This window comes from Aspergillus thermomutatus (assembly GCF_002237265.1).
Source record: "Aspergillus thermomutatus strain HMR AF 39 chromosome Unknown NODE_178, whole genome shotgun sequence".
Lineage (NCBI taxonomy): Eukaryota > Fungi > Ascomycota > Eurotiomycetes > Eurotiales > Aspergillaceae > Aspergillus > Aspergillus thermomutatus.
The window spans coordinates 18608-41912 of NW_020798227.1; the positions used below are offsets into that span (position 1 = coordinate 18608).

Sequence of the window (23305 nt, forward strand, 5' to 3'; positions counted from 1 at the left end):
ATTTACATTTCAGGGAGGGGACGAGATGTGTTTTGTTTAAGGTTTCTTCATTCGAAGCAACAATTTAGCGTGAGGAGTGATGGTCTATGAAGATTTCTCTCAATTCCACTTCATGCTTGTTGCTTCTTAACGTATTCATTGTACGCAAATGTGGACCTATCTCTTGTCTGGTTATAGTGCAGTCAACCAGCTTTTTCTTACGGAAGAGATACTAGTATAGGAGCAAGAAAGAAATAAGGATGTATATTGGTCTGTCTAAGCGTCTAGACAGATTAACCATTATGATCCACGTGTATCCCTCTTTCCCAAGAATGAAAAGTGAGGCTAAGGTACAAAGGAAGCAGGAGTAGGAAATCATGTCATCATGCCGTAGGTATCGTAGCAGAAAATTCAACAAGGTTAATTTAGGGTCATGGCGTCTTGAGTGTCACAGCCTTCATGAGGAAGGGGAGGCGGAATTGTCACCATTGACAGTAGGCTCATGACCATTCGCACCATTCACACTCGAGGAAGTCAGGATGTTGACAACGTCCGCGATGCTCATGCCGGTGGGAAGCACCGCCGTAGCCTCGGTGGCGTGAGAGCCCACGGTGACTGTGATCACGTCCGGTATCTTATCTTCGCCATGCAGACGGTTGGCCCAGCGGAAGAGCGCCTCATCGCCGCGGGAGCCGCCGGCCACGAAGAGGAAGTCCGGGGCCTGCGGCAACTGCTCCAGGATGGACTCTGCGGCCTTTGCTTTTGTGACGTCCAAGGGTTCGACGCTGACTGCTCCATCTGTGAGGACGACGCGGATGGCCTCGCTGCCGCGGGAGCCGTTGATCATGTCGGCAAGGTCGGAGGCCTGCCGGGCGGCGATCTCGGGATCTTGAGCATTGTTGTACCAGAAATTCAACAGACAGCGACGTTCTTCCAAGACGCTACCGTCTGTTCTTTCCTGGTAGTATTGGATAACCCGACGGATACCGTTCCTCCAGTCCTTCGCCCTCTCCATATCCACCAGCGGCTTCCACTGAGTTGTTCCAATTTCCCGCTTGAAACAACCATTCTCGGCGACGTATCCGATTTTATCGGAGAAGCTTGCAAATTGTGATTCGATCTGCTCCGGGCTTTTGTTGCTTGTAACGTAGACCAGATTCTTTGGGTCCCGGAGAAGTGCTTCCAGCAGCGATGTTGTTTCGGCGGATACAGGGCTGGTTCCTTCATCTTCGAGAAAGAAGAGTCGCTTGGTCGCCTTCTCATATGACTTTTTCAATGCGGGTACTGAGAGTGTTGCAACAAGACTGAGTTCGCGGGACAGTTGCGCGCTGTGAGCTTCGGCAAGGGCTGCTTTGAACGAGTTGCACCACGCTACGGCTGTGTGAGGTGTTTTCCTCTCAAGCAGGAACTCCCAGTTGCGTTGCTTCTGCTCAGGCGACATTTCGAGTGCCTTGTTAATCGCATCTGCGACCTCTCTGTAGTCCCACGGGTTGACGAGAAATTCGTGGCCATGAAAGATCGAAGCACTGCCAGTGAATTCGCTCAGGATCAGGGATCCATGGTATTGCGGTGTCACTTTGCCGTCCTGGCAGTGGATGTAGTCATGGCTTGTCAAGTTCATACCCTCTCGCAGACTTGTTACCATAAAAATCTCCGCCACGCTCATTAAGGCCAAGAATTGAGAGTAACTGATGTCTTGACTCAAGAGCACGAGCGGCTGGTGAGTGAGCGTCGAGTACTTGGAATTTATCCTCGTTGCTACCTTTGAGATTTGAGACTCTAGCTCTGGCATCTCAGATGCCGATGCTATCTGGATGAGAACGACCTGTGTTCATTAGTACGTCGGTTCATGGCTCAAATAGAAAATGGAAACTTACGTTTTCCCTCCACTTGGGATACTTCTTCAGGAACAGTTCGTATGCCAACAGCTTCTGCTTGATCCCGCCCGGCGCATCCAATCGATCTCTTGCGACAATTAGGTGTTTTCCGCTGTACCTGGAAGAAATATTCGCGATCCAGTCCTTTACCTCGTTGGTCTGGCGTAGGTCATCAAGGGCGTTGGCGTCGATTCCGATAGGAATACTCTTGACGCGGACAAAGCGGTCTTTCAGTTGAACGCCACCAACGGTGACTTCTAAACTGAGAAGACGGCTACATGTCTGCAGAAAGTGGTGACAGTACTCCTCTGTCTGAAAGCCGACAAAGTCAGAGCCGAGCAGGCCGTTCAGTAGTGCATCGCGCGGATTCAAGCAGCGGAACACCTCGGAAGACGGGAAAGCAGCATGCATGAAGAACCCAATCTCTGCCTGGGGTATCCGCTGTCGGAGCATCTGTGGAAGAAGTAAAAGATGGTAGTCATGGATCCAAATGCTATCCCCGGGACGCCATCGTGCAGCGATGGTGTTGGCAAACGCTTCGTTGACTTTGACATATTGTTTCCAGGAATAGTCGTCGTATTCAGTGTGTCGGGGGCTCTCCTGCATCTGATAGTGGAAGGCTGGCCACAAAACTGAACGGCAAAAATGGGCATAATGGCCGTCGAACTCGCTATCGCGTACAAATACCGTCAACGACTCGTACTCATCTTCGAGGGTCTCGGAAATGCTGGCGCGTGTCGCATCCTTCAACAAGTCGGTAGGCATGCCTAGTGTGCCCACCCACATCTTGTCTGTCAGAATACCGGCTTCTTCGGCTGCATAGACTGCATTGCGCAGCCCACCATTGCCTTGTTCTGCCGCTTTGACAACCCAGTCATCAACACATAGTAACGCACGGGGACTTCCATGATCCTCCTCTGAATCTGGGGTCTCTAAAATTCCATCGTAGAGCTGGCTGTTTAGGTCATCCCCAGCATCTGACGCTCTTAAGATTGATGGTTCGGGATGAACATGAGCCGTGGATCGTGGCTGATTAAATTTACGACTCTGACCCCAAGAAATGGTTCTGGGTTCGCTAAGTCCAGGACCGTTGGGATCATCTGCCTGGGGTATCTCGCCCGCTGACCGAGAGACATACGGCTTGAAGATTTTCTCATCATCCGTAGTCGCACCAGGAGTCAAGGAAAGACTGAGCGACTTGTTGTGGCGTCTCTGACGCGCCTCTGCCAGCCGTCCAATAACATGGTCGTCTATTGGAGTGTGGCTGGTGGATGACTTGCGACGAGCATGCCTCAGCTCGGTGGCTTGGAAGTCAATGGTGTATGGAAGGAAGCTAATGTGATATGTAAGATTATCACGGCCGCTAACCACCTGAAGCTAAGGCAAGCAACAATGAGGGGCACAACTTACAGTGAGGCGATGTAGACCGTCATTGATTCTGATGGCAGGAGGAGAAGCCTGAAAACCTCTCCAACACCTCAAAGAAAGTTTTTATCTGCAGCGTATCCAAGAGTCTAATGGGAGTCAACCACTATTAGGTAGTAATTCAAGCTCGAGGAATTCAGGGCAAAGAGGAAAACGGATGATGTACGGAGAGAGGGGGCTGCGGACCAAAGGATGAGTGGTGATGATGGATGGCACTGATGGTTTGACTAGGTGAAGTTGGTGATGCTGATGGGAGAAAAGAATGGCTGTCTATATGTTTCTGCGGGTCACTCAAAATCAATGCATCCTGAAATTCCCGGTGACTTTAGACATCCTCGCAGCATCTTGAATAAACAATGGGATCATGACGTTGATGATTGGACCATGGAACCTGCATGTTTAGGCTGAGGCATATGATGGGACAGGAAAGAACATTCTGGGCTTTTCTTGGGTAGGAGAGGGACAAGAGGGGGAGGGATCTTCCAGGTGAGAGAAAAGAGTCAAACCGAGATTTATTGGTAAGGTAGAAAAGAACTCAAAAGCGCATGAATGAAGCCGAAGACGACGAAGGAGGGGGTGGTTTCCGGAGGCTTCTGTGCCTTGGGCATCATCGTTAATATCATCATCAGTCTTATCTTGATCCAACTGGACGGCCATCTATATGAGGGTTTTTTCCCCTTGGACTGTCAGTGGTGGAGAATGGGCTATGGCCTTCAATTGCGCTCATTTCCCCTTCCGTCCTTCATCAACTAGTCTCTTCCTAGATATTGCATACCTGATCGAGGGACCTACATAGACTCAAACCTACTCAGGTGTGAATGTGCATGACTTGCATACTTGCTTTGACAGGTGTGATATATCATCTGCCATAGATTCATCAGCCTAACGCTCCGTTCTGAGCAGGGAATGGCCCAATAACAGCGATTTCCTGGCCTGAATGCCGGGCAGATCCGTAGACAATCAGCTCTGGATTAGAGTGTCTGCGTGGGATTATGCAAGAAGTCTAGATATCTCGTTAGGAGTTCCCCCACTATGGTAAGGATCTTTCGAGACAGTTCGATAAAAAAGATTCGGGAGTCTGGACCCCGCCGCTTCTCGGTGCGATGTCCCTGTTTCTACTTGCTGAGAAGTAGATGGAATAGTCACTACTATGGTATGGTGTGGAATATTTTCCCCTCTGCTATCCTCGAAATTAGAATCATCCGGAGAATCATGGTAGATCAGAATGTTCTAATCGATAGAAAGAATTGCATTGCTGGAACTACCTGACCTTCAAAGTACCCCTCGTATAGTTTGGGTAACAAACACGAAAAACGTCACCGCAAAAGGGTTAACATCACCAGCTTCCAGGCTGCTTGCGCTCTTCCAAGTTTTTCTTATTGCTTCTTTCTGTCCTGGTTATCTTCCTTGACATTACTCACTCAATCTATCGTATTATTAGTATCAGATATCTCAGTTGCATCTAATCACATCCCTCATTTATTCTCGATCAACTAATTACAGCTTTACCTTCGAAGCGGGGCATTTGTTTCCGGGTCGCGCACCGCTTTGCGAGACAGCTACGAGTTCTTTCTGTCATGTCCAGCACGAACGGGTCGGAAGGCGACCATCGCCTCCTGATTGTCTCGAATCGCCTTCCCATCACAATTCGACGGTCGGAAGGAGGAAAGTATGAGTTCTCCATGTCATCGGGAGGGTTGGTGACTGGCTTGAGTGGTCTGTCGAAAACAACCACTTTCCAGTGGTATGGCTGGCCAGGCCTGGAAGTGCCGGAGGATGAAATTGGGTCGGTGAAGAAGAGGCTGAAGGATGAGTTCAATGCGACTCCAGTGTTCATGGACGACAAACTGGCTGATCGTCATTACAATGGCTTTTCCAGTAAGTCACCACTACCAACAGTCTATACAGTCTGCGCCTGATGGTGTGCGAGCGACAACATCAACTTTCCATCGCTAATTGGAGTATTCAGACTCGATTCTATGGCCCCTCCTCCATTACCACCCCGGCGAGATCGTCTTCGACGAAGGCGCTTGGGATGCCTATCGTGAGGCCAACCTTCTATTCGCCAAAACAATTGCAAAGGAAGCGCAAGATGGCGACCTGATTTGGGTACAAGACTATCATCTCATGCTTCTTCCAGAATTGCTTCGCGAGGAGTTACGGGCCGCGGGCAAGAAAGATAACAAGATCGGCTTCTTCCTGCACACACCTTTCCCCAGCAGTGAAATATACAGAATTCTGCCTGTGAGAGGCCAGCTTCTGCGCGGTGTGTTGCACTGTGACTTGATCGGCTTCCACACCTATGACTATGCACGTCATTTCTTAAGCAGCTGTTCACATCTACTGTAGGTCTGCTCAAGACCCTGATCATGCTTCGCGATAATTGCTAATGGCGCCGTACAGAGGCCTGGTCACGACCCCGAGCAGCGTCAAATACGAAGGCAGATCCGTAGCCGTAGGCGCTTTTCCGATTGGAATCGATCCGGATAAGTTCACGGAGGGTCTGAAGAGCCCCAAAGTGCAGAATCGCATCGCAAGCCTCGAGAGCAAGTTCCAAGGCACCAAACTGATGGTCAGCGTTGATCGCTTGGACTACATCAAGGGTATCCCGCAGAAGTTGCACGCCTTGGAGGTCTTTCTTCAGAACCACCCAGAGTGGGTGGGCAAGGTCGTCCTTGTCCAAGTTGCCGTTCCCAGTCGACAGGATGTCGAAGAGTACCAGAACCTCAGAGCGGTGGTGAACGAGCTCGTGGGACGTATCAATGGCAAATTTGGTAAGAAAGGAATCCCTTGCTCAAGTTCGCTAAAACAATATCGCTGATACCCTCACTCAAACAGGTACCGTCGACTACATGCCTATTCACTTCATGCACAAGTCAGTTAGCTTTGATGAGCTCATCGCCCTGTACGCTGCCTCTGACGCCTGCGTTGTCTCCTCTACTCGAGACGGGATGAACCTGGTATCATTCGAATACATTGCAACCCAGCAGAAGCGCAAGGGCGTTTTGATCCTTTCTGAATTCGCAGGAGCTGCTCAAAGTCTCAACGGTAGCCTCGTTGTCAACCCATGGAACACGGAAGAGCTCGCTAGAGCGTATCATGAGGCTGTTTCAATGAGTGATGAACAGCGCGCCCAGAAGTTTGAGAAGCTTTACAAGTACATTTCCAAGTACACGAGGTACGTATTTCACCCTGCGGATCACCCCCCTGTATGCAAGCTAATTGGGTTCAGTGCCTTTTGGGGCAAATCGTTTGTGGCAGAATTACTTCAATGCTCGACATGATGAAAGCTATTCCTTTTTTTCCCCTCATTCTACTCTCTTTACGGGGTATGGATTTAAGCGTGGCGAACTGTCCCTGCACAATGCATAGCGATGACCAAACAAAAGGTAAATAGAATATTAGTGACAATAGGCAACGCAGATACGAACCAGATTTTTCTTCTTTTTATTTTTTTCATTTGAGGTCACCTCTTCAAGCGTGTACATTCAGATCTCAATCAACTTGAGACATGAATGCTTCAATGTCACAGTGAAATCATCCTGGAGATCCCCCGATATTATGAGCATTGGCATGAATCCTGCCTGAGTGTAACAGCGAATCTAGATGGTTCCACAATGTCAATACTCGATGCATATTCTTACTAGGGGTAGAGCATGAGATATATGACTTCATAATGACTACGCCATATCCTTTCCAGGAAATCCCTAACTTATCTTCCCCGCATCTTGGAAATAGACAAAATCGACTTCTTGCTCATTGCTGGCTAACCGCTAATTGCAATCGTAACTCAACAATACTGTGCCCCTAGTACTGATCATCATGCCCCGGTTAGGGTAGCATAGAAGGGTACTGTACAATTTACTGTGATCGACACCAAGTATGTAAAAGCCTCCCCCAATCATATCCGCAGCTTTCCATCATCAGCCACTCAGAATCGTGGCTTATCGGTCTGGCTGGGTCTCTGGGATCAGTCGTGGCTTAGTGGTCCTGGCGCAGCAGGCCAGTCGGGACTCGGGACTCGGGAGCCTCATACTATCTACGTAGGTATCTAGGTACTTTTCCCAAACAGGATTGGTGGCATTTTCATTGGCTGTTTCGAGCTTACCCTCTATGGGTTAGTTGGTGTCGATGGTGGTGACATACCTAAATTGCAGGATCAGGAGGCATTGTACGGAGTACTCCATACTCTGCATTCAACTTCTCAGAAGACTATGCTATCATGTAGTCTGCACTCTGCTTTGCGCATGCTTGAGAAATTATTCATTCCTCTGAAGACGTTCCAAGACCTTCCAGATGGAGAGAATCTGAAAGTTCCCAAGGTCTGCATGCAAAAAGCCAGACTGTCCCAGAGTGACCCAGACCTGGACAGAGGCATTCGCCAAGCCCCCTAGCTCAGGGTCTAGGGCTCGAGAGAAGTTGGAAGTTCTGACTGTCCTGCGGTCGTGATCAGAAATCGGTTTAGTGATGAGTGGATCCCTACGCGCCGCGCTAGTCGGATCTTGTCTAATGCCAAGACGGACGCTTGCGCGTCTCCGCCACCAAGTCTCCCTGCTAGGGATAGGATGCGGTGATCTTGTAACGCTGAGCGCTGTGTCCACTTGTCCAGGCTGTTCTGTTCTGTTTTTATTCTCCGAGGTGCTGGAAAAGGTGACTGCTCCGTGGTTGTTCAGGGTCTCAGGGACTGGAGGGGAAATGTTCGAAAATGAAATCATACCTACTTTCGATACTATGTATTTGCCCTGGAACTCTGACTCTTGAGGACTCTGGGCACATACCGGGCTATAGTTTCCGATCTTCGGCATGATGTGGCAATAGGGCGTAATTTGCAGACCTGGTGAGTGCGCATATCCTGTTGCTTTGATGTACATGAACTGCTGTCAGAGTGGGGATGCAAACTCATCAGGTGTGCCCTGTGCACGTAGGCCGCGTGGATTCATATTTCCTGGCCCTGAATACTTCTACAGGGCTATCTACAAGACTGTGCTCTGTAAGACATTAATAATAATGGATACTTACATATCCTACCAGAGGTACTAGTCAACTAAAAGTGATCATCGGCTGATAGATGCAATTCCACGCGCCCGTATTATCTCCGAGCTTAGAATCTAGTCACAGAATAATAGCCGACCACACCAGGCCTTCCTCCAGAGACCCTGGAATCCCAAACCACCGAACCAAACCAGGCTCTCCATGATCAAGTTATCAACATTGATTATTGACTGCTGCCGCGGGACGATTACGCTCGTGTGTGGCTATCAAGGTCTTCTACTGTTCAAGCAGACTCTGCGACTGATGGCGCATAGGCGTCGCCGCGTACTCTTGCGCCAAATCCTTGGATGGGTGTTCATGGGAGGAGAGCAGCACATGATCAATAAGATTTTAATTCGTCAGCTCCGTTGGGTAAGTTATTGTAGAGCCAGAGCCTGGGTTGGGCCCGCAGTCGGTTCAACCCGCTACATCTACTGAGGGTATTTTCTCTTCTCGTCGAATCTCGATGCCTCCTGGGGCTGTTCCTGATGCTTCAGAAAATTCTTATCCGCGATCTTCTTAAGTCCGTTGCTGTTGACGTATCTTTGGGCGTAAGGTCTATGGCTGGTCGGTGTGGTAGGGAGTAGTTGCGCATCCCAAGTGTGAAATGGTGACATTTTAGTCTGTTTATTGGACAGCCGCGTAAGACGGGCTAGATGATTGACGTCGAAATTTGACAGCGGATATCCCACGTACACCATGGCGCGGGTGGGAAGCAGTAAACTTGGCGTTCCTTTGATATGGCGTGAAGGATCATGACTGTAAGCAAGTAGATACCTGCCTTCAATAGAGATAACTCTCTCAAGTCGGAGAATTGACTGTGCGGGCTTGCGAAGCAGAAAGCCAAATCGTACCAGTTGGAGCCAAGCTTTGTGGGAATTCATCAGCAGGTGGAGAGAAAACTAGAGTCTTTTTATCAGCAGACTGATCGCGAAGTTAGTTGCAGCCTGCCTGCTGGTCATGAAGCCGGTAGTGGAGACCATCAAGGGTGAAGTCGTAATCTGTTCAACGCAAGTGTTGGGGGTTGATCGCTCGTCTTCGATAAACCGTGGAGTGTCAGAGAACGATGAAACAGCAATTGAAGGTTAAAATATCCGATTTATGAATTCTAAATCATGACAAGGAGAAATGACGAGGTGATGATGGCCTGGGATCATCGCCATGATATTGTCCAATGAGCCCATGTAGAATGATTCCCCAGACCCCTGGAGGGAAGGGAAGAATTGACACCCAGTGTGAGGGTACACGTATGTACGTCTGCATAACCCCAATCGACGTGCGTGGAAGGGAATCAGCAGTAGTTGCGGACAAGCCAAAAGTGTCTTGGCCATGGTATGGTTAACTGTTTCGGGGCGGGACACACGCGGCTTGCGGTGCGCTCGCGGGGCCGTGATTGGGGGAGGAGTCCAAGGCTGACGACGCTTCGCCCTCACTGCTCAAGACTGCTGGCGTGGAAATGGGAGAAAAACCAAAAAAAAAAAGAAAAAGAAAAAGAAAAAAGAGAGAGAGAAAAAGAAAAAGAAAGGCCCCAATGATCCAGGACTGAGAAATCATACTTTCCTACCTTAATAATACCGCACTACGGAGTACTATTATCTACTCCTTCTGATTCTGTTGCTTGTTGCTTGCTAACCTGACCTGAACCTCACTGACCCTTTCATCTCCCCTACCAACCTGCCTACCAACACACCTGACCACCTTCGACACCCTATACACTTCTTACTCGCCTGATACTTACTTGCTACTGATCGATATCTTCTTTCGCTTCTCACTAATTAGCAGAAAAGGTAACTCATCATCCTTTTCGACTTCCCGTCTACCTTCTTAAGGATTGCCCAGTTTGCTGCTTAACCAACGCCAAGCGGTCGCCACGCTTGGCTGGGCTGTGCGACCATCGTCACATACCAACTCATTCTACCTTCAAATCAACAAACTACGACGCAACCAAGTTTACTGACTTTTGTTTCGAGTGACTTAGAAAGCAGGCCTTGTCAGCATCTCAGAAAAGGGTTCATCGGTTCTTGATACAATCTGGAGGCACAAAATCAATCGATCGCTGGCGTAGTCGACCCCCTACCAGCATGGCGGACGGCAGACAACAGCGCACTCGACGGGCGCCAACAACGGACGTTTACGATGCCACTGAATTGACTCGTGCGTTCGAGCAACTGATGCGGACAAAGAGGTTCAATCTTCTTCAGGAACAATCAAGAAGTCGATCTCGCACACAATCGCCGTCTCCCGCTCATTCATATCACACACCACCACATCCCTCGCGGGCACCACCACCTCCGCCGACCGGTGCTCATTACCCATCATCTCAGTCACCATCGCAACAACATCAACAGCGTCAACAGCATCAATCGCCAGCGTTGTCGCCTTTATTGAGAAATCTTCCAGTCGTTCCCTCACCCCCTCGAGATCAACAATCGTTAAAATTTCGAAATCTCCTCCACGTTCTATCTGTCACGCCGACCAAATATGAAAACCCTGGCCTCCTCGATGAAGCTCTTTCTCTTATCCCACTCGATCGCCTCTACTCCGAGGCGGAGGAGGAGAGCCAGATTATGCAGGCTCAGGCCGCTAGCGTAGGGGGAAAACCTGAGTGGGGATATCAAGATTGCGTGATTAGGGCTCTACTTAGGTTCGTTCCGGATGGGACTGGTTCTTGCTGGATGGCGTCAAACTAACTGTGAATATTTGAACAGATGGTTCAAACACTCTTTCTTTCAATTTGTCAACAATCCTCCTTGCTCTCGATGCCTGATGCCTACAATCGCTCAGGGCATGACTCCCCCAACGCCAGACGAAACAGCGCGTGGTGCAACGCGGGTCGAACTATATCGTTGCTCGGAATCGACGTGTGGCGCATATGAGCGATTTCCGCGATATTCTGATGTCTGGCAATTGTTACAGAGCAGAAGGGGGCGTGTGGGTGAATGGGCCAACTGTTTCAGTATGTTCTGCAGAGCACTGGGTGGTCGGGTACGATGGGTATGGAATTCGGAGGATTACGTCTGGACCGAGGTCTACTCGGAGCATCAAAGGCGTTGGGTGCACGTAGATGCGTGCGAAGAGGCTTGGGATCAGCCACGCCTTTACACTGAAGGTGGGGAAATCTTCCACGTCAAGCTACAGACTATTGTAGAATGCTGACTGACCATATTTCTCAGGCTGGGGTCGAAAGATATCCTACTGCATTGCCTTCTCCATTGACGGTGCGACAGATGTTACGAGACGATATGTACGAAGCCCGGTCAAGCATGGCGCTCCGCGAAATCGTGTGCCAGAGGACGTCCTACTATGGGTCATTCACGAGATCCGGAAAAAGCGACGGGAGAGTATGTCAAAACCAGATCAAAGACGGCTCATGAAAGAGGACGAGCGCGAAGAAAAGGAACTCCGTGCCTACATGGCTTCCGCACTGGCCGCAGAGATCAACAACCTTCTCCCTCGGCAACAGACCAGTGGTCGACCTGACGAGCAGAAGACACCTGCTTCAATGCAGGACGCTCCGGTAGACTGGGTTGCTGCTCGACAGATGGGTCCCGGCCAGTCTGGCCCGGATCGATCCCAGGACGGCCGGTAACATCAAGCACTAGTCGTCTATACACATCCATCTCACCTCTTGCGGTTACGGCCGTCTTCAGGGACACCCCAGCTGGTGCTCGTCTGACGCCATGTTGACCTAAGTTCAAAGTTCATTCCGTGTCTCCCGCGACAATGCGACGCTTCGTCTTAACTGAACTGTTTAGATGAATAGCGATCGAGGTACACGCGATGCGCATGAGCTTCACCGCCTACTGTAGGGATTTCCCATGAGTAGGAAGGAGGGTCAGGCCGCTCATCAAAAGTGTATCCGCCATCTATGGCAGAACGCTGTTGTCTACTATGAGTCCTAAGTCTCGATACTTGTCGATACGCCCCCATCCTTTTACCTTTTTCCATCATCCAGGAATCTTCGATATAGCGCGAACACGTTCGGCACTTCAATTCAACTCCTGCAAACCAATGTGTGAATGAACATTCCATCATCACATGACCTTTGGCGCTGCTTTCCTGGCAGTCAATGCCAGTTCTCAATGGTGTATCACACCAAGTCAAGGACTCTTCTCTCCTTTCCTATCTCCTGCAAAGCTCTACTATGACACTCTTTCCGTCCAGAAAACTGCTATTTCTTATATCTACTATTCTACTCTGCAACACTTTCTTTTTGGATATGATTGAGGTGTTTGGTAATTAGCACTCTTCATGATCAGCATACTTTTGAACTTGGCTCTCGCATGTGTTTGCGAGATTGGCATGATTATACATTTAATTTTCTACTATAATTCTTTCACATTCTTTCTTTTTTTCATCCCTCTTTGACTCTTGATTTTCTTTTTGACTCTCCCATCATGTTTGTGGTCAGCGTGTACGCAAGGATTGCAATTGCAGTCAATGCCATGAGACACGGAAGCGACACCACCACTCTGGAGATATGCTTTGCATTTGGTGACCATGCTCGAAAATGAGCAAGCCATCTATAGATGAAGCGTTTACCTTTTCTGAAATTGATCTGACTCCTGGCGATCTCAAATTTCTGCGTCCCATATAATGTCAACTCAACTCTTCTATGTTACATCAACAAGAGATTCAGGGGAAAAATCAATACTTGGAGAATTCAGCCAATTGATATCCTCATACTGTTCCTAATTGACTTGTACAGGGTAGATCTTCGTATAGAGGTCGGACGAGCATTTTTTGAAGGAAGAATCCAAGCCGACATGCACAGATCAGGCCTCGATCAGGCTTGAAGTCGCAACGAAACCCTCCAAGTCTGAGACATGCGACGAATTCAGGCAATCAAAGCATCTAGTTCCCAAGTTCCTGAGCAGTTAGCGGCGAAGACCCTGACTGACCCATGCCAGTTTAATTACGATTTGCAGTCTGCACTGGGGCCGGCCACTGGTCCAATGGCCCCCTCCCCGCGATTGGGGGGGGGGGGGCTCGGCCCAGCCCCGGAGGGTCCAGCCAAAGATCCTTCCGGCATCTATCTATAAATATACTTTCTGTAAGCGAGAAGGGGGTGATCTGCGGGTGGTTAACCGCTTTGGGGTGTTTTGGCTTTTGAGGTCAGGTGAGTAGTATTGTGCTTTGAGATTTTGTGAGTGGTGGGCTTGGTTGTTTTAGCTTCGTTAGGGTAGGGAGGTGTTAAGGTGACTAAGGTAAGGTCGGCGGTGTGTCGGATCCGAGGACCGAGAGGCGGCTAGCTTGATTTGGTTGGGGTTGGTAGGAGTAGGACTAAGGTCGGAGAGTATGGGGAAGAGGAGTGTGGGAAAAGGGATATGATGACGTGTTAAATACTGTGTTCGGCTACAGTATTATGTAGATATGCCTCTGCTCACGGTGAGGGTTGATAGGAGGATGTTGTATACGATGGAATCGGGGAGATAGCAGTGGCCGTATGTTCTCGGAGCAGGGCTCTTCCAGACAATGTCAAAATACATGTTTTACTGAAATACTCCGTATTTAAGATTAAACCCTACCTTGAACATAGCCGACCGGTCAATACAGATCAGTAACTGCCAAGTCCATCACACAGCTCGAACAGAACAGTCAATGCCCCTCTGGTGCAGATCACCGTCAATATTCCGGATCTCCTTGACATAGTACGGCTGCCGGGGTAAGTGCAGTTTCCACCGGTTCTTCAGGTTCAACTCCCTCAGCGGCTCCAGAAACATGGGGATCTTCTCCACCGGTTCGCAAAACCAGTTCCCCATCAGCTGCAGCGTGAACGATTGCAGGCCTTTCATCCGCGTCAGCACGCGACAGGTCTCGACCCACTGCTGGCGTCCGGCGGAGAAATAGACCGTCTTGACTGGGTCTTTACTGGGGAGCCAGTGGCCTGGGAACGCCCAGCGGAGTTCGACTTCACGAATCCCGTCCCAGAAGTCGGCGGGGATGGTTGGACGGAGATATGTGAGGGACCAGGTATTGCTGAACTCGAAGATGTTGAGCGTGTACAACAGGTGGATGGATTCGCAGTAGCTGAGGTTTCGAATCAGATGAATGGGGCAAAGAGAAAGGGAATGGCTCTGTCATCTTGCCAGGAAAGAGGCCACTTACATCAGCTTGCAAGTCAACGCGAGAGACAGCAGTTGAGTCTTTGGCCTGGCCGCTCCGTCTTTGGCCAGCTGCGGCACATTGCCGCGGCAGATATCGCAGGTCTCAGCAAGAGAACATACGATGTGGCCCATCCGGCGGTTCGGCCGCTGGATGATATGTATACGCATCCCACCCAAGACCATCTCCCAGATCAGGAGGCGCAACTCAGGCGCGAGTTTCATCAGTAGCGAGCAGTCGGTCTGGAATGTGAATTCCAGCCGTGTGTCGGACCGCTTCTGGGACTGGTTTCGTCCGGAGAGGGCACTGTGCCTTCTCGATCTGGGTAGGGCGGCTGGCTTGTTGCCTGGAGCAACTCAGTCAGTCATGCACTGCATGATATTGCTTTGCATTTTGAGGTACATTCCGTATGAGGAATTTGCAACCATGGGATCCAGGCTACAAGGCATACATGCAATTGTAGCATCGACCTTTGCTTCGCGACAATAAACAAGGTAACAAATGCTCGACTTACTCTGATACCGCTGGGCCAGCACATCCTCCCAGGAGAAGACCCCCTGCTTGATCCTCGCCATGAATTGTGTCGACACTTGAAGTACCAATATATACCTCTTCAAAGTTAAAATGTCCAACGCTCTCGTCACCGCCAATCTAGCTCAGCTCAACTCCGCACAACATCTTAACAGACCATGATGGGCTCCATGGAATCAATATAGAATAATGATAGCAGGTATAATTTGAGCAATTCGGCTTTGCTGTAAACCTTTCAGACGCGAGTAGCCAGCGCAGGAGATGTTATGGATGAAAGGAGGAATGAATCACGCGATATCCGAACGTCGGGTTGTATGTGGCTGGCGGGGAGGGGAAGCCGATAGTAAGCGCGTCAGGAGCAGCGGTCGAATCAATGTTATCCGGATGGAAAACTGAAATGTTCATAGTGTAAGTAGAGGAAGTGAAGTTTGAGAATAGATGAAGAAGTGTCGGTGAAGAAGTATAGGATGAACAAAAGGGGGCATTGGATCTAAATAAAGGAAGGGGAGATAACGCTTAGGTATGATCCACTGATAAGAGTGACCAGAGTCAATCTACAGAGTAGATGTACTTAAATCGGTGGCTCTCGGAGTCAGCAGCAACATCCCGATGATTTCCGACTCGATAATATCACAATGAGATAGTAAACAACAGTTCAATATAAGTTCAGCCGTGTCGGAATATAATCCAACACTTGACACTCTGATTGCATCTTCATAGTGCTGAAAACTTGAGGGTCGCGTATGTCTACAATCCATATCTTATAAGGCCCACACAATTCATCCGCATCACCTGAAAGCAGAAAACAACAATTCAATGTAGTTTTGGCTGTGTCAGAATAAAATCCATGAGTCTTAGTTGCTGACATTATCCGACTACTACAACGACTACAGAGATATTCCGAGAAAGACAAGGGAACAGATCCTTCTTCGTAATGCCAGCATTGGATTTCAAGCAATAACTGTTCGTGGTATCATGGTCATGAGTTGCATCGTAAGCGAATGACAATTTCCTCCCGACAAATCCCTAGTTCATGCAAACGAGCGACACTTGATGCAAGCATTCGGCCAGCAAAGTCAACAAAAAAAGCGAGTGAGCCCTACCCTCCCTTGTAACGAGTGACCCGACGACTTGTCTGGCACAAAAGAACGAAAGTATGCATTCTGAGAATTGCATGCCTACTGAGGGGTGGCACTAGGGCTAGTAAGTCCTAGAGTGTTAGTTGGACATGGTACTGTCAGTCCCTGATACAGCATTGACAGTCCCGCTGGTTGGAGTTTGTCAATGGTCTTCTCCGGCGGCACGGTGCCTACATAGGCGTTAAAGTTGTAGATGCCGCAGATGCAGCTGTTGACAATGTCTTTCAGACTCGTGTCGGACATGACGGTTTGCCCATTGCGCAGGAGCGAAAACTTCTGTTTGCCGATCCCCATGGGTGCTGCAAAGGCGCTGGCCCCGGCCTGTGCTTGGAATGTCTTGCTGGCGCTTCCTGAAGTGACCTGAACAGTAGCGGGTGACTTGAGCAATGAGACAACAAACACATCATCGGTCATCGTCTCATACCCGTTTGGTCGTCCGCGGAAGAAGTTTCCACTTGAATTGTTCGGGTTTCCCTGCATGGTAGTGTCGGTTGAGTCGCAATTGACGTCTTTAGGAGTCGGTCTGTACCAGTAGATCAACTTGTCTTCGGTGATGTATTTGTTGGCGGACTTTTCGCCGGCCTTGTAAGCGGCAATGAAAGGCTTTGACATTTCCAGCCATCCATTGTGCGGCCTTGAAGAAGCTGTCAGCGCTATACTTGGCGACAAATGTTGCAATCACCTACATATCCATTACCCATTTGGAGGCTCCGTCATCTGTATGAGGCGAGGACAATGGTCCAATGTAGTGTGACTCTCCGTAGTCATTCCAGGTGACAATCTCCACAAACCGAGGCCCGAGACTCAGGATCTCTTGCCACCTGTCATACCAGAGAAGATCTGAGGGAAAGACCCAATTCTTGCTATAGGGAACCTCGCCGCCGAAATGGGTTGAGAACCAACCAGAGACAGCTGTTCTTGTGTGAGCCGAAGTCAAAGACTGAAAACTTCAAAGACTCACGTGCAATATACGGCTTTCCATTTAGGGCCTCGATGTATTTATTGTCGCCTTCTGCAACGCTCACATTATGACCTGGGGTCGGCGCTTTGTTGTTGTCATTGTTAGGCCAAGCCATCCAATTGAGTGCACCTTGGATAGCATTAAAGTCTCCAACTCCTGGATGAAAATTCGGCGCGAAGAACACTGCGGTGCCAGCGGCAGAGTTCATGGCAGCGATGTCAAGGCCGTCGCCGGCAAATGAGGACGCAAAGACCTTGCCATCTACCTTGAGCTGTGCCGGCAGACTAGCATATTGTCTGATCTTCTGTCCCACGGCAGTGGCTTGTCCAGTACTGTACCAATTAAAATCAAATGAGATGAAGACTTTCATGTCGTTTCTTGCGGCAGATTCGTAGGCAAAATTGAGCTGGGTATCAGTGTACGGATCCATGCCTATGTTCAAAGCGAATGCATCTATTCCCAATGCTTTCGCACGTTGCATGTCGTCATCATAATCCGCAGCGCTCTGACGGTTGCTAGTGATGCCAATCTAGAATGAACACAAATGTCAGTCACTTGCTCCGTACTCAACCAAGAGATATTATTGACTTGCCATAAAATGACAGAAAACAAGTCGGTCGGTTGCATTGGCCTCAACAGAAACATCTCCTGAAAGGCTCTTTGGCATTGGAATGGCAGTTGCCAATGCTGACAGCCCAGCGAGGGCAAAGGAGAGTGACTTGAGAAGCATCATCTGCGGACAATCAGCCTTTGCTTGGGATAAATGCAGCAAAGCACATGCTTCAACGTGGTGTGACCAACCATGATAGTATTGAAGGAACGAATTTAATAAGCTAAATGATTGAAGGCAATAAGCCAAAAGGAATGAGTGTTCTGTAAAAGCTTGATTTGACAGTGAGCTAGTTTGTCGACATTCTCTGATACTAGAGAGGTCTGAAGGAACGGTCTTGTGGAATACTGAACAAGAAGGTCAAGTCAAATCTTCACTGACTTCTCGGACGGTTTATATAACGGATGCAGTGTGCTCACCAGAGACCTTTGATCTTCCGTTCTGAACTCGTCATTGGCCTGAAAACAAGCCTCAGGATTGTAGGAGCGTCTCATCATGAGGCCAATGATTGCAACGGTATCACATAAATCTTCACAGGACAGTATTCCTGAGATTAAGAGTCCTGTCTCAAACGCTTAGGGCAGCCCCAATGGCCGGGTTCATTTTGGCGCCGAGACATGATGAAGGGAGCGGTTCCAGTCAGAAACCGAAAATCCGTCTGGTTTCAGCAAAGGCCACGGGGCCGTTTAGTCAAACGACGGCATCATCTGGAATAAGAGAAGCTTAAAGCTTGTTGTGCGATCCGTGCATGACTTGATTGAGAAGAGAAGGCTAGGGAGATCCTCATTCTTAGAATGACTCGGATAGCTCCGATTGGACCCTAAGAGGGTTGAGGACGTGAGAGCCGAAAGCCTCAAACAAAGCTTTGAGGTCATCGGTCTCCAATATCATCAGTGGCAATATTAACGTTCAAACGATCAGGTTTTGTGATTGCTTTAATGATGTGAAAAGCATGTTCATCTTCATTTTTCGACCCCTATGGCGGGGATAGCGGGGCACAACAGAGGCGAGAAAGTGTCCAGTCAAGCTGTATACCGGCATATGCCGTACACCATGTTACCACTTATACCGTTAATGAGCCTCTGTAACCCTGAGAAGCCATGAATCCAAGGACAAGTTTGCGGGGTAGCATTCCTGGCCGGTCAACCACGCGATCTCATCACCGGACGTTCGGCATCTATGTCGTCGTGGGCTTGTTTGGTTATGATTGGGGAAGAGAGGGCTCCGAGTATTTGGACTATGCTCCCAAACTGGGAGATATAGTCATCAGGTTTGCTGTCGGTCAATGCAGGACTCGAAAGTCTTGATGGTTTTAGATGTGGCGGGATGGCTTGCGACCTTAATCGAACCACTGACGCACTGCGCTTTTTCTTTGTGTGACGTGAAGTTATTTATTCAAACCCGTGTGATGGTGACATGATCCCGTCGTCTCTTATTGGAGCCTCTGAGTAACACGCGGATAGTAAAACTTAGAGTCATTGTAACGATTCCTGAGTCGCCATCCTTGTCTTCAGTTGCATCTAAAGCCAGAGGTTGGAGAAGTAGATCAAGATAAGGTGTAACGACTCGGCTGCACACAGCTATAGGCCCGGTAGAAGGGAAGTTTTCATGTCTATTCAGAACATGTGTCACTGAGTGTGCAGCTCTGGCGACATCCATGGTGTTACTGTTCCATGTCTGGTGGTACGCATCAATAGATTATGAGAAGGCATAAAACCGAAGGGCAGGGTTTTACTAAGAGGATAGATAAATTGCATATGACAACTCAACACCGTTTGCATCATACCATAAGAAAAACAATCATAAGCTACTTATTTTTAATGTCAAACTTTGTAAGCAAAGTAATTCCCTCCGTAAGCGCTCAGAGATAGAAATCGAGGATGAGGACAAATTTCTACAAGACGGCAAACGCGGAGACATAGCTCACGGAGCTGTCAGTTACATCGACTGCATCCGAGCTACGTTCATACCGAATGAAATGGAACATGCCCTTCTTCCCGTCCTCCTGGGTCTTGCTTGCTTCAATCGCGGCCATGATCACCCCAATGGGATGACGGCCGCATACCGTATTGCCTGTTCTTTGTATTGCATCAAGAAAATTCTCAGTTTCGCCTGTGGCTATGGCAGCCATAGTTGCGATATCAAAAGCAGAAATGCTCTCGTGAATCGCTGGCTCGCGACTGTGAGCTCGGTCTCTCCGCTGGAGAGCGTGACCCGCCGACACTAGCTCAATCTTTTTTTCAAATTCGTCCAGGCCATCGCCCGGCTGAGGCAGAGAATCGGCGGAAAGAGGAAGCTTCGGCCCAGGCTTGGGAGCTTGGGGGACGTAGTATGTGTAGCTGAAGCGGAGGCCCCAGTGGCAGAAATCTGAGCTAATCACAAACACATTGGAGGGATCTTCCAAGTAAGGAGCAAGTAAGGCTCCAAAGGCTTGCTCTGTTGACACGGAAGTGCTTCCAACCAAAATCGGTACCAGGGGCGGATATTGAGATGTCCGCTTGGTGGGATGTTGTAGTTGTAGCAGACGGTGAATATAGGGCAGATGAAGCTCAATACTGTGTTCATCCTCGTCAACCGACCGGGTCATAGTAGTAAAACTGACTGTTGACCCGTTTGGTTTGACTGCTTTTGTTGAAAGAAGCCGAGCGATAAGCACCGTGTCAAGCGGTAGAGGCTCGTCTGAAAGCGGGGTGTAGTAGGAAGTAAGTTGAGGGAGAGCAAGTGTCGAGAGATAGTGGTGATGCGATGGACCGAGAACAAAAATCCGCTTCCTGGTCTCAATCAGTCAGAAACGACAACAGGCAATGAACAGGAACATTTCTCACGCTTTGGACAAGTCCAGAGCCTTGTATGCGTAAGCCGCACATGGTCCTGAGTAGGCATAGCCCGCATGTCTGAATCATCAGCACCAACTCCCGAGTACGAAATTTTTTGTCCAGTTTTCTATGATACATACGGGGCAATGATAACTCGGGAGCCAGGTACGGGCAAGGAGCCGATTCCCTCGATTTCGTTGGGAACTTGAGCGAGCCACTGGTCCAGTTGGCGGGTCAAAGTGCTTCGGTTGTCAGAGTACCATGAACCGGCATGAGAGGGCTCTCTGGACTGCATAATGTCTGCTTTTTCCTTCTTGATGCTGAAAAATCTTCGCATATATCTTGAGAGACTGCAGTGCTAAAGGTCTTCAATTAGTGTTGAGCAAGTTGGGGAAGCATCGTCCATGGAAGCGGGGAAGCGGGACATCGTCATAGTGGAGTCTGTAAACACTAACAGGCTAACAGCCTAATAACCTCACAGAGCCCCGCGGGATGCCGAGATCCAGCCAACAGCGGCATGCCGAACATGAGCCTTAGTAGGTAGTCAACACTGGCGACGTATTTTTGATCGAAGCCAGGTTTCAGACAGATCAATAAATAGATTTGACAATCTTTTTTAAGCTGTGAAACATACTGGTAGTCGTATACATCATCGACTATAGTCCCAATTCATAGCGTGGGCGCTTGACCGCTTGCACATTAGTTGTATTTGATGGCGAGATATATACTAGGCAGTTTTCTGCGATGGTCCCTTGTTACTAGGAAGGTATATACTACCTCATTTTCGTTGAAAAGATAGCCAGCTTTGTGTTCTGGTCCGGACAATGTTTCTCCTTCCGTTAACTGATTACGTTCGACTCTCTGAGGGATTCGAGTCTACAAGTTATTAAGAAGTAAATTGTGCAAAACATCGTGTGACTTTGATGCAGACCTGAACATGAGGATGTCTAACGACAGCCAGACAAAAAGTACTCGATCCTGAGACTTTACCTGATTTCTATCCTTTTACTACTCATTTACCTTATTTTGAGTATCAATTAGTTAGTGTATTGCTTCTTATCACTGACTGTATCACGATCTTTGATCCTGCCTCGTGATGCCAATTAATCTCAATGCGGCCTAGCGCATTCTTTCATACCTGGCACACCAATTATGACGCGAGTTTTCGTATCGCAGGACGCGCTGAGCAGCCAACCACACTCAATTTTCCTACATAGGTGCTCTCAAGCAACCCCTACGCTTTTCAGCCTCGTGGACTCATTGCTTCCCCTCTTCTCTTTTGCGAATGAACTCTTCCCGGCGTATGCTTCTTCGCGATACGGCTCCTCCATTTACAAGCATTGTTTTCCAGGTTCGCCCTTCGGCAGCGCGGAGACTTTGACGACCTCGACATCTTGATCGTTGTTTGCAGCATACTAGAGTGCCATGTCTCTCAAACGAAAAGCTTCTTTCTCCGCGCTGTCGCCCCTAAATGCAATGCCAGTTGTCGCGGGGCCGTCGCGAATGGTGGAAGATTCACCAAGACATCTTAACAGTCGAACGCGGAAGCGATTTAGAGATGATCGGCCAGACGAGAAGGTGGTATATGGTAAGAACCCGCCTGGTCTTACGCCTCATCTACTTCGGCCGTATTGACTGATGGTTATAGAAAATACCCTCCGCTGGTTGTTCAATGCTCAAAAACACCAACATGGACCTGCTCCTCCAGCCGTTCAGGACGAGGACGAAGACGCAGACATGGATTCAGAACCAATTCCGCCGTCAGAAATTACCGACCCCCGCCAACAAACCTTGCATAAATTCTTTCAAACATTTCACGCTTCCTCTTCTCTTCGCTCTTCAAATGAAACTACAAACCGACAAATGCACCATACCTCACAGTCGAAGAGAATCTTCCTGCACAATTGCAATCATAGTATAGCCTCACCAGGCGTCTCAAGCGAGAGCAGCTCAAGCAGCTCAGCATTACAGTTTACGAGCGCCGATGCGGATGTGGGTATGGAATCAAGTTCCGACGATTCAGCTCAAGATTCGAAGGGATGGGCTGGACCTCTGGCGTGGACATGATGGTCTTATCTCCTTCAAATCGGCTGTCCGTATGTGTTTCGCAACTAAGAGTATCGGCGAATCCCAATACGTGCGATGATATACACCTTCCCTTAATGATCTGCATGCCTATTAACATTCGACCGGAGACACTGCTGTCATGTATCCACCAGTGTTCCCTTCATATAGGTCTGGTTGGCCGCTTTCGTGCATTGTCCTATACTACTGGATTGCATAAGCACCCTCACTCCCGGCATTGGCTGTTCATCAATCTGTTCATAGTTGTGTACAGGTTGGTCTCTGCCCAAGGTGCACGTCCCCATGACACCAAACCTCAATATACCCATATCATGTTTATCGAAAATACACTTAACAAAGAGTAATCAAATCAAGTGAGACGAATAATCCACATTACAATATTAGTTTCTTGAAGTAGAGAATCGTTTGTTGTTTACTATACCAAGGTATTAATATCTTGATGGATGGTGAGGTGAGGTGTCACATGCGACCACACTGAGGCGGAAGCCTCAGGTTCCGCTCAATAACTGTCCGTCCGCCCATCACAAACTAGCTATCTGGCACTGTCAGCCGGTCGACACTTTTTTGCGAAAGGCAACCGAATTTCTTCTAGTCAGAAGACTGAGGTCTTGGTCAATTCTCTCCATTCCTTCGCCAATTGCGGCCCAAAGCGGTCCTTTGTTATTCTTCTTCAGGACCAAAACAGCCAACGTACTGCTTCCATTGGTCGAACCCACCGAGATTGAAAGTGAAACTGCTGTCTTCGC

At 48.9% G+C, this 23305-nt stretch overlaps 5 protein-coding genes across 5 annotated transcripts; 2 read left to right on the forward strand and 3 right to left on the reverse strand.

The window, feature by feature from the left end:
* Window positions 1-436: 436 nt before the first annotated feature.
* On the reverse strand, window positions 437-3289 carry CDV56_102904 (trehalose-6-phosphate synthase; the record flags this gene model as incomplete). Its single annotated transcript, XM_026756523.1, has 3 exons — window positions 437-1804; window positions 1857-3189; window positions 3267-3289. The coding sequence occupies 3 exons, from the start codon at window positions 3287-3289 to the stop codon at window positions 437-439; spliced, it is 2724 nt and encodes a 907-aa protein (XP_026612302.1).
* A 1569-nt stretch (window positions 3290-4858) lies between these two features.
* On the forward strand, window positions 4859-6565 carry CDV56_103409 (glycosyltransferase family 20 protein; the record flags this gene model as incomplete). The annotated part of the gene is made up of 5 exons (XM_026757028.1): window positions 4859-5159; window positions 5251-5626; window positions 5685-6055; window positions 6120-6459; window positions 6514-6565. The coding sequence occupies 5 exons, from the start codon at window positions 4859-4861 to the stop codon at window positions 6563-6565; spliced, it is 1440 nt and encodes a 479-aa protein (XP_026612303.1).
* A 3828-nt stretch (window positions 6566-10393) lies between these two features.
* png1 (peptide-N4-(N-acetyl-beta-glucosaminyl)asparagine amidase) lies at window positions 10394-11901 on the forward strand (the record flags this gene model as incomplete). Its single annotated transcript, XM_026757584.1, has 3 exons — window positions 10394-10956; window positions 11021-11421; window positions 11486-11901. The coding sequence occupies 3 exons, from the start codon at window positions 10394-10396 to the stop codon at window positions 11899-11901; spliced, it is 1380 nt and encodes a 459-aa protein (XP_026612304.1).
* Window positions 11902-13888: 1987 nt separating this feature from the next.
* On the reverse strand, window positions 13889-14992 carry CDV56_104324 (uncharacterized protein; the record flags this gene model as incomplete). Its single annotated transcript, XM_026757943.1, has 3 exons — window positions 13889-14342; window positions 14421-14763; window positions 14932-14992. The coding sequence occupies 3 exons, from the start codon at window positions 14990-14992 to the stop codon at window positions 13889-13891; spliced, it is 858 nt and encodes a 285-aa protein (XP_026612305.1).
* A 1134-nt stretch (window positions 14993-16126) lies between these two features.
* Window positions 16127-20769, reverse strand: CDV56_104532 (uncharacterized protein; the record flags this gene model as incomplete). Its single annotated transcript, XM_026758151.1, has 6 exons — window positions 16127-16721; window positions 16774-16999; window positions 17049-17577; window positions 19601-20429; window positions 20484-20552; window positions 20615-20769. The coding sequence occupies 6 exons, from the start codon at window positions 20767-20769 to the stop codon at window positions 16127-16129; spliced, it is 2403 nt and encodes an 800-aa protein (XP_026612306.1).
* Between the last annotated feature and the right edge of the window lie 2536 nt (window positions 20770-23305).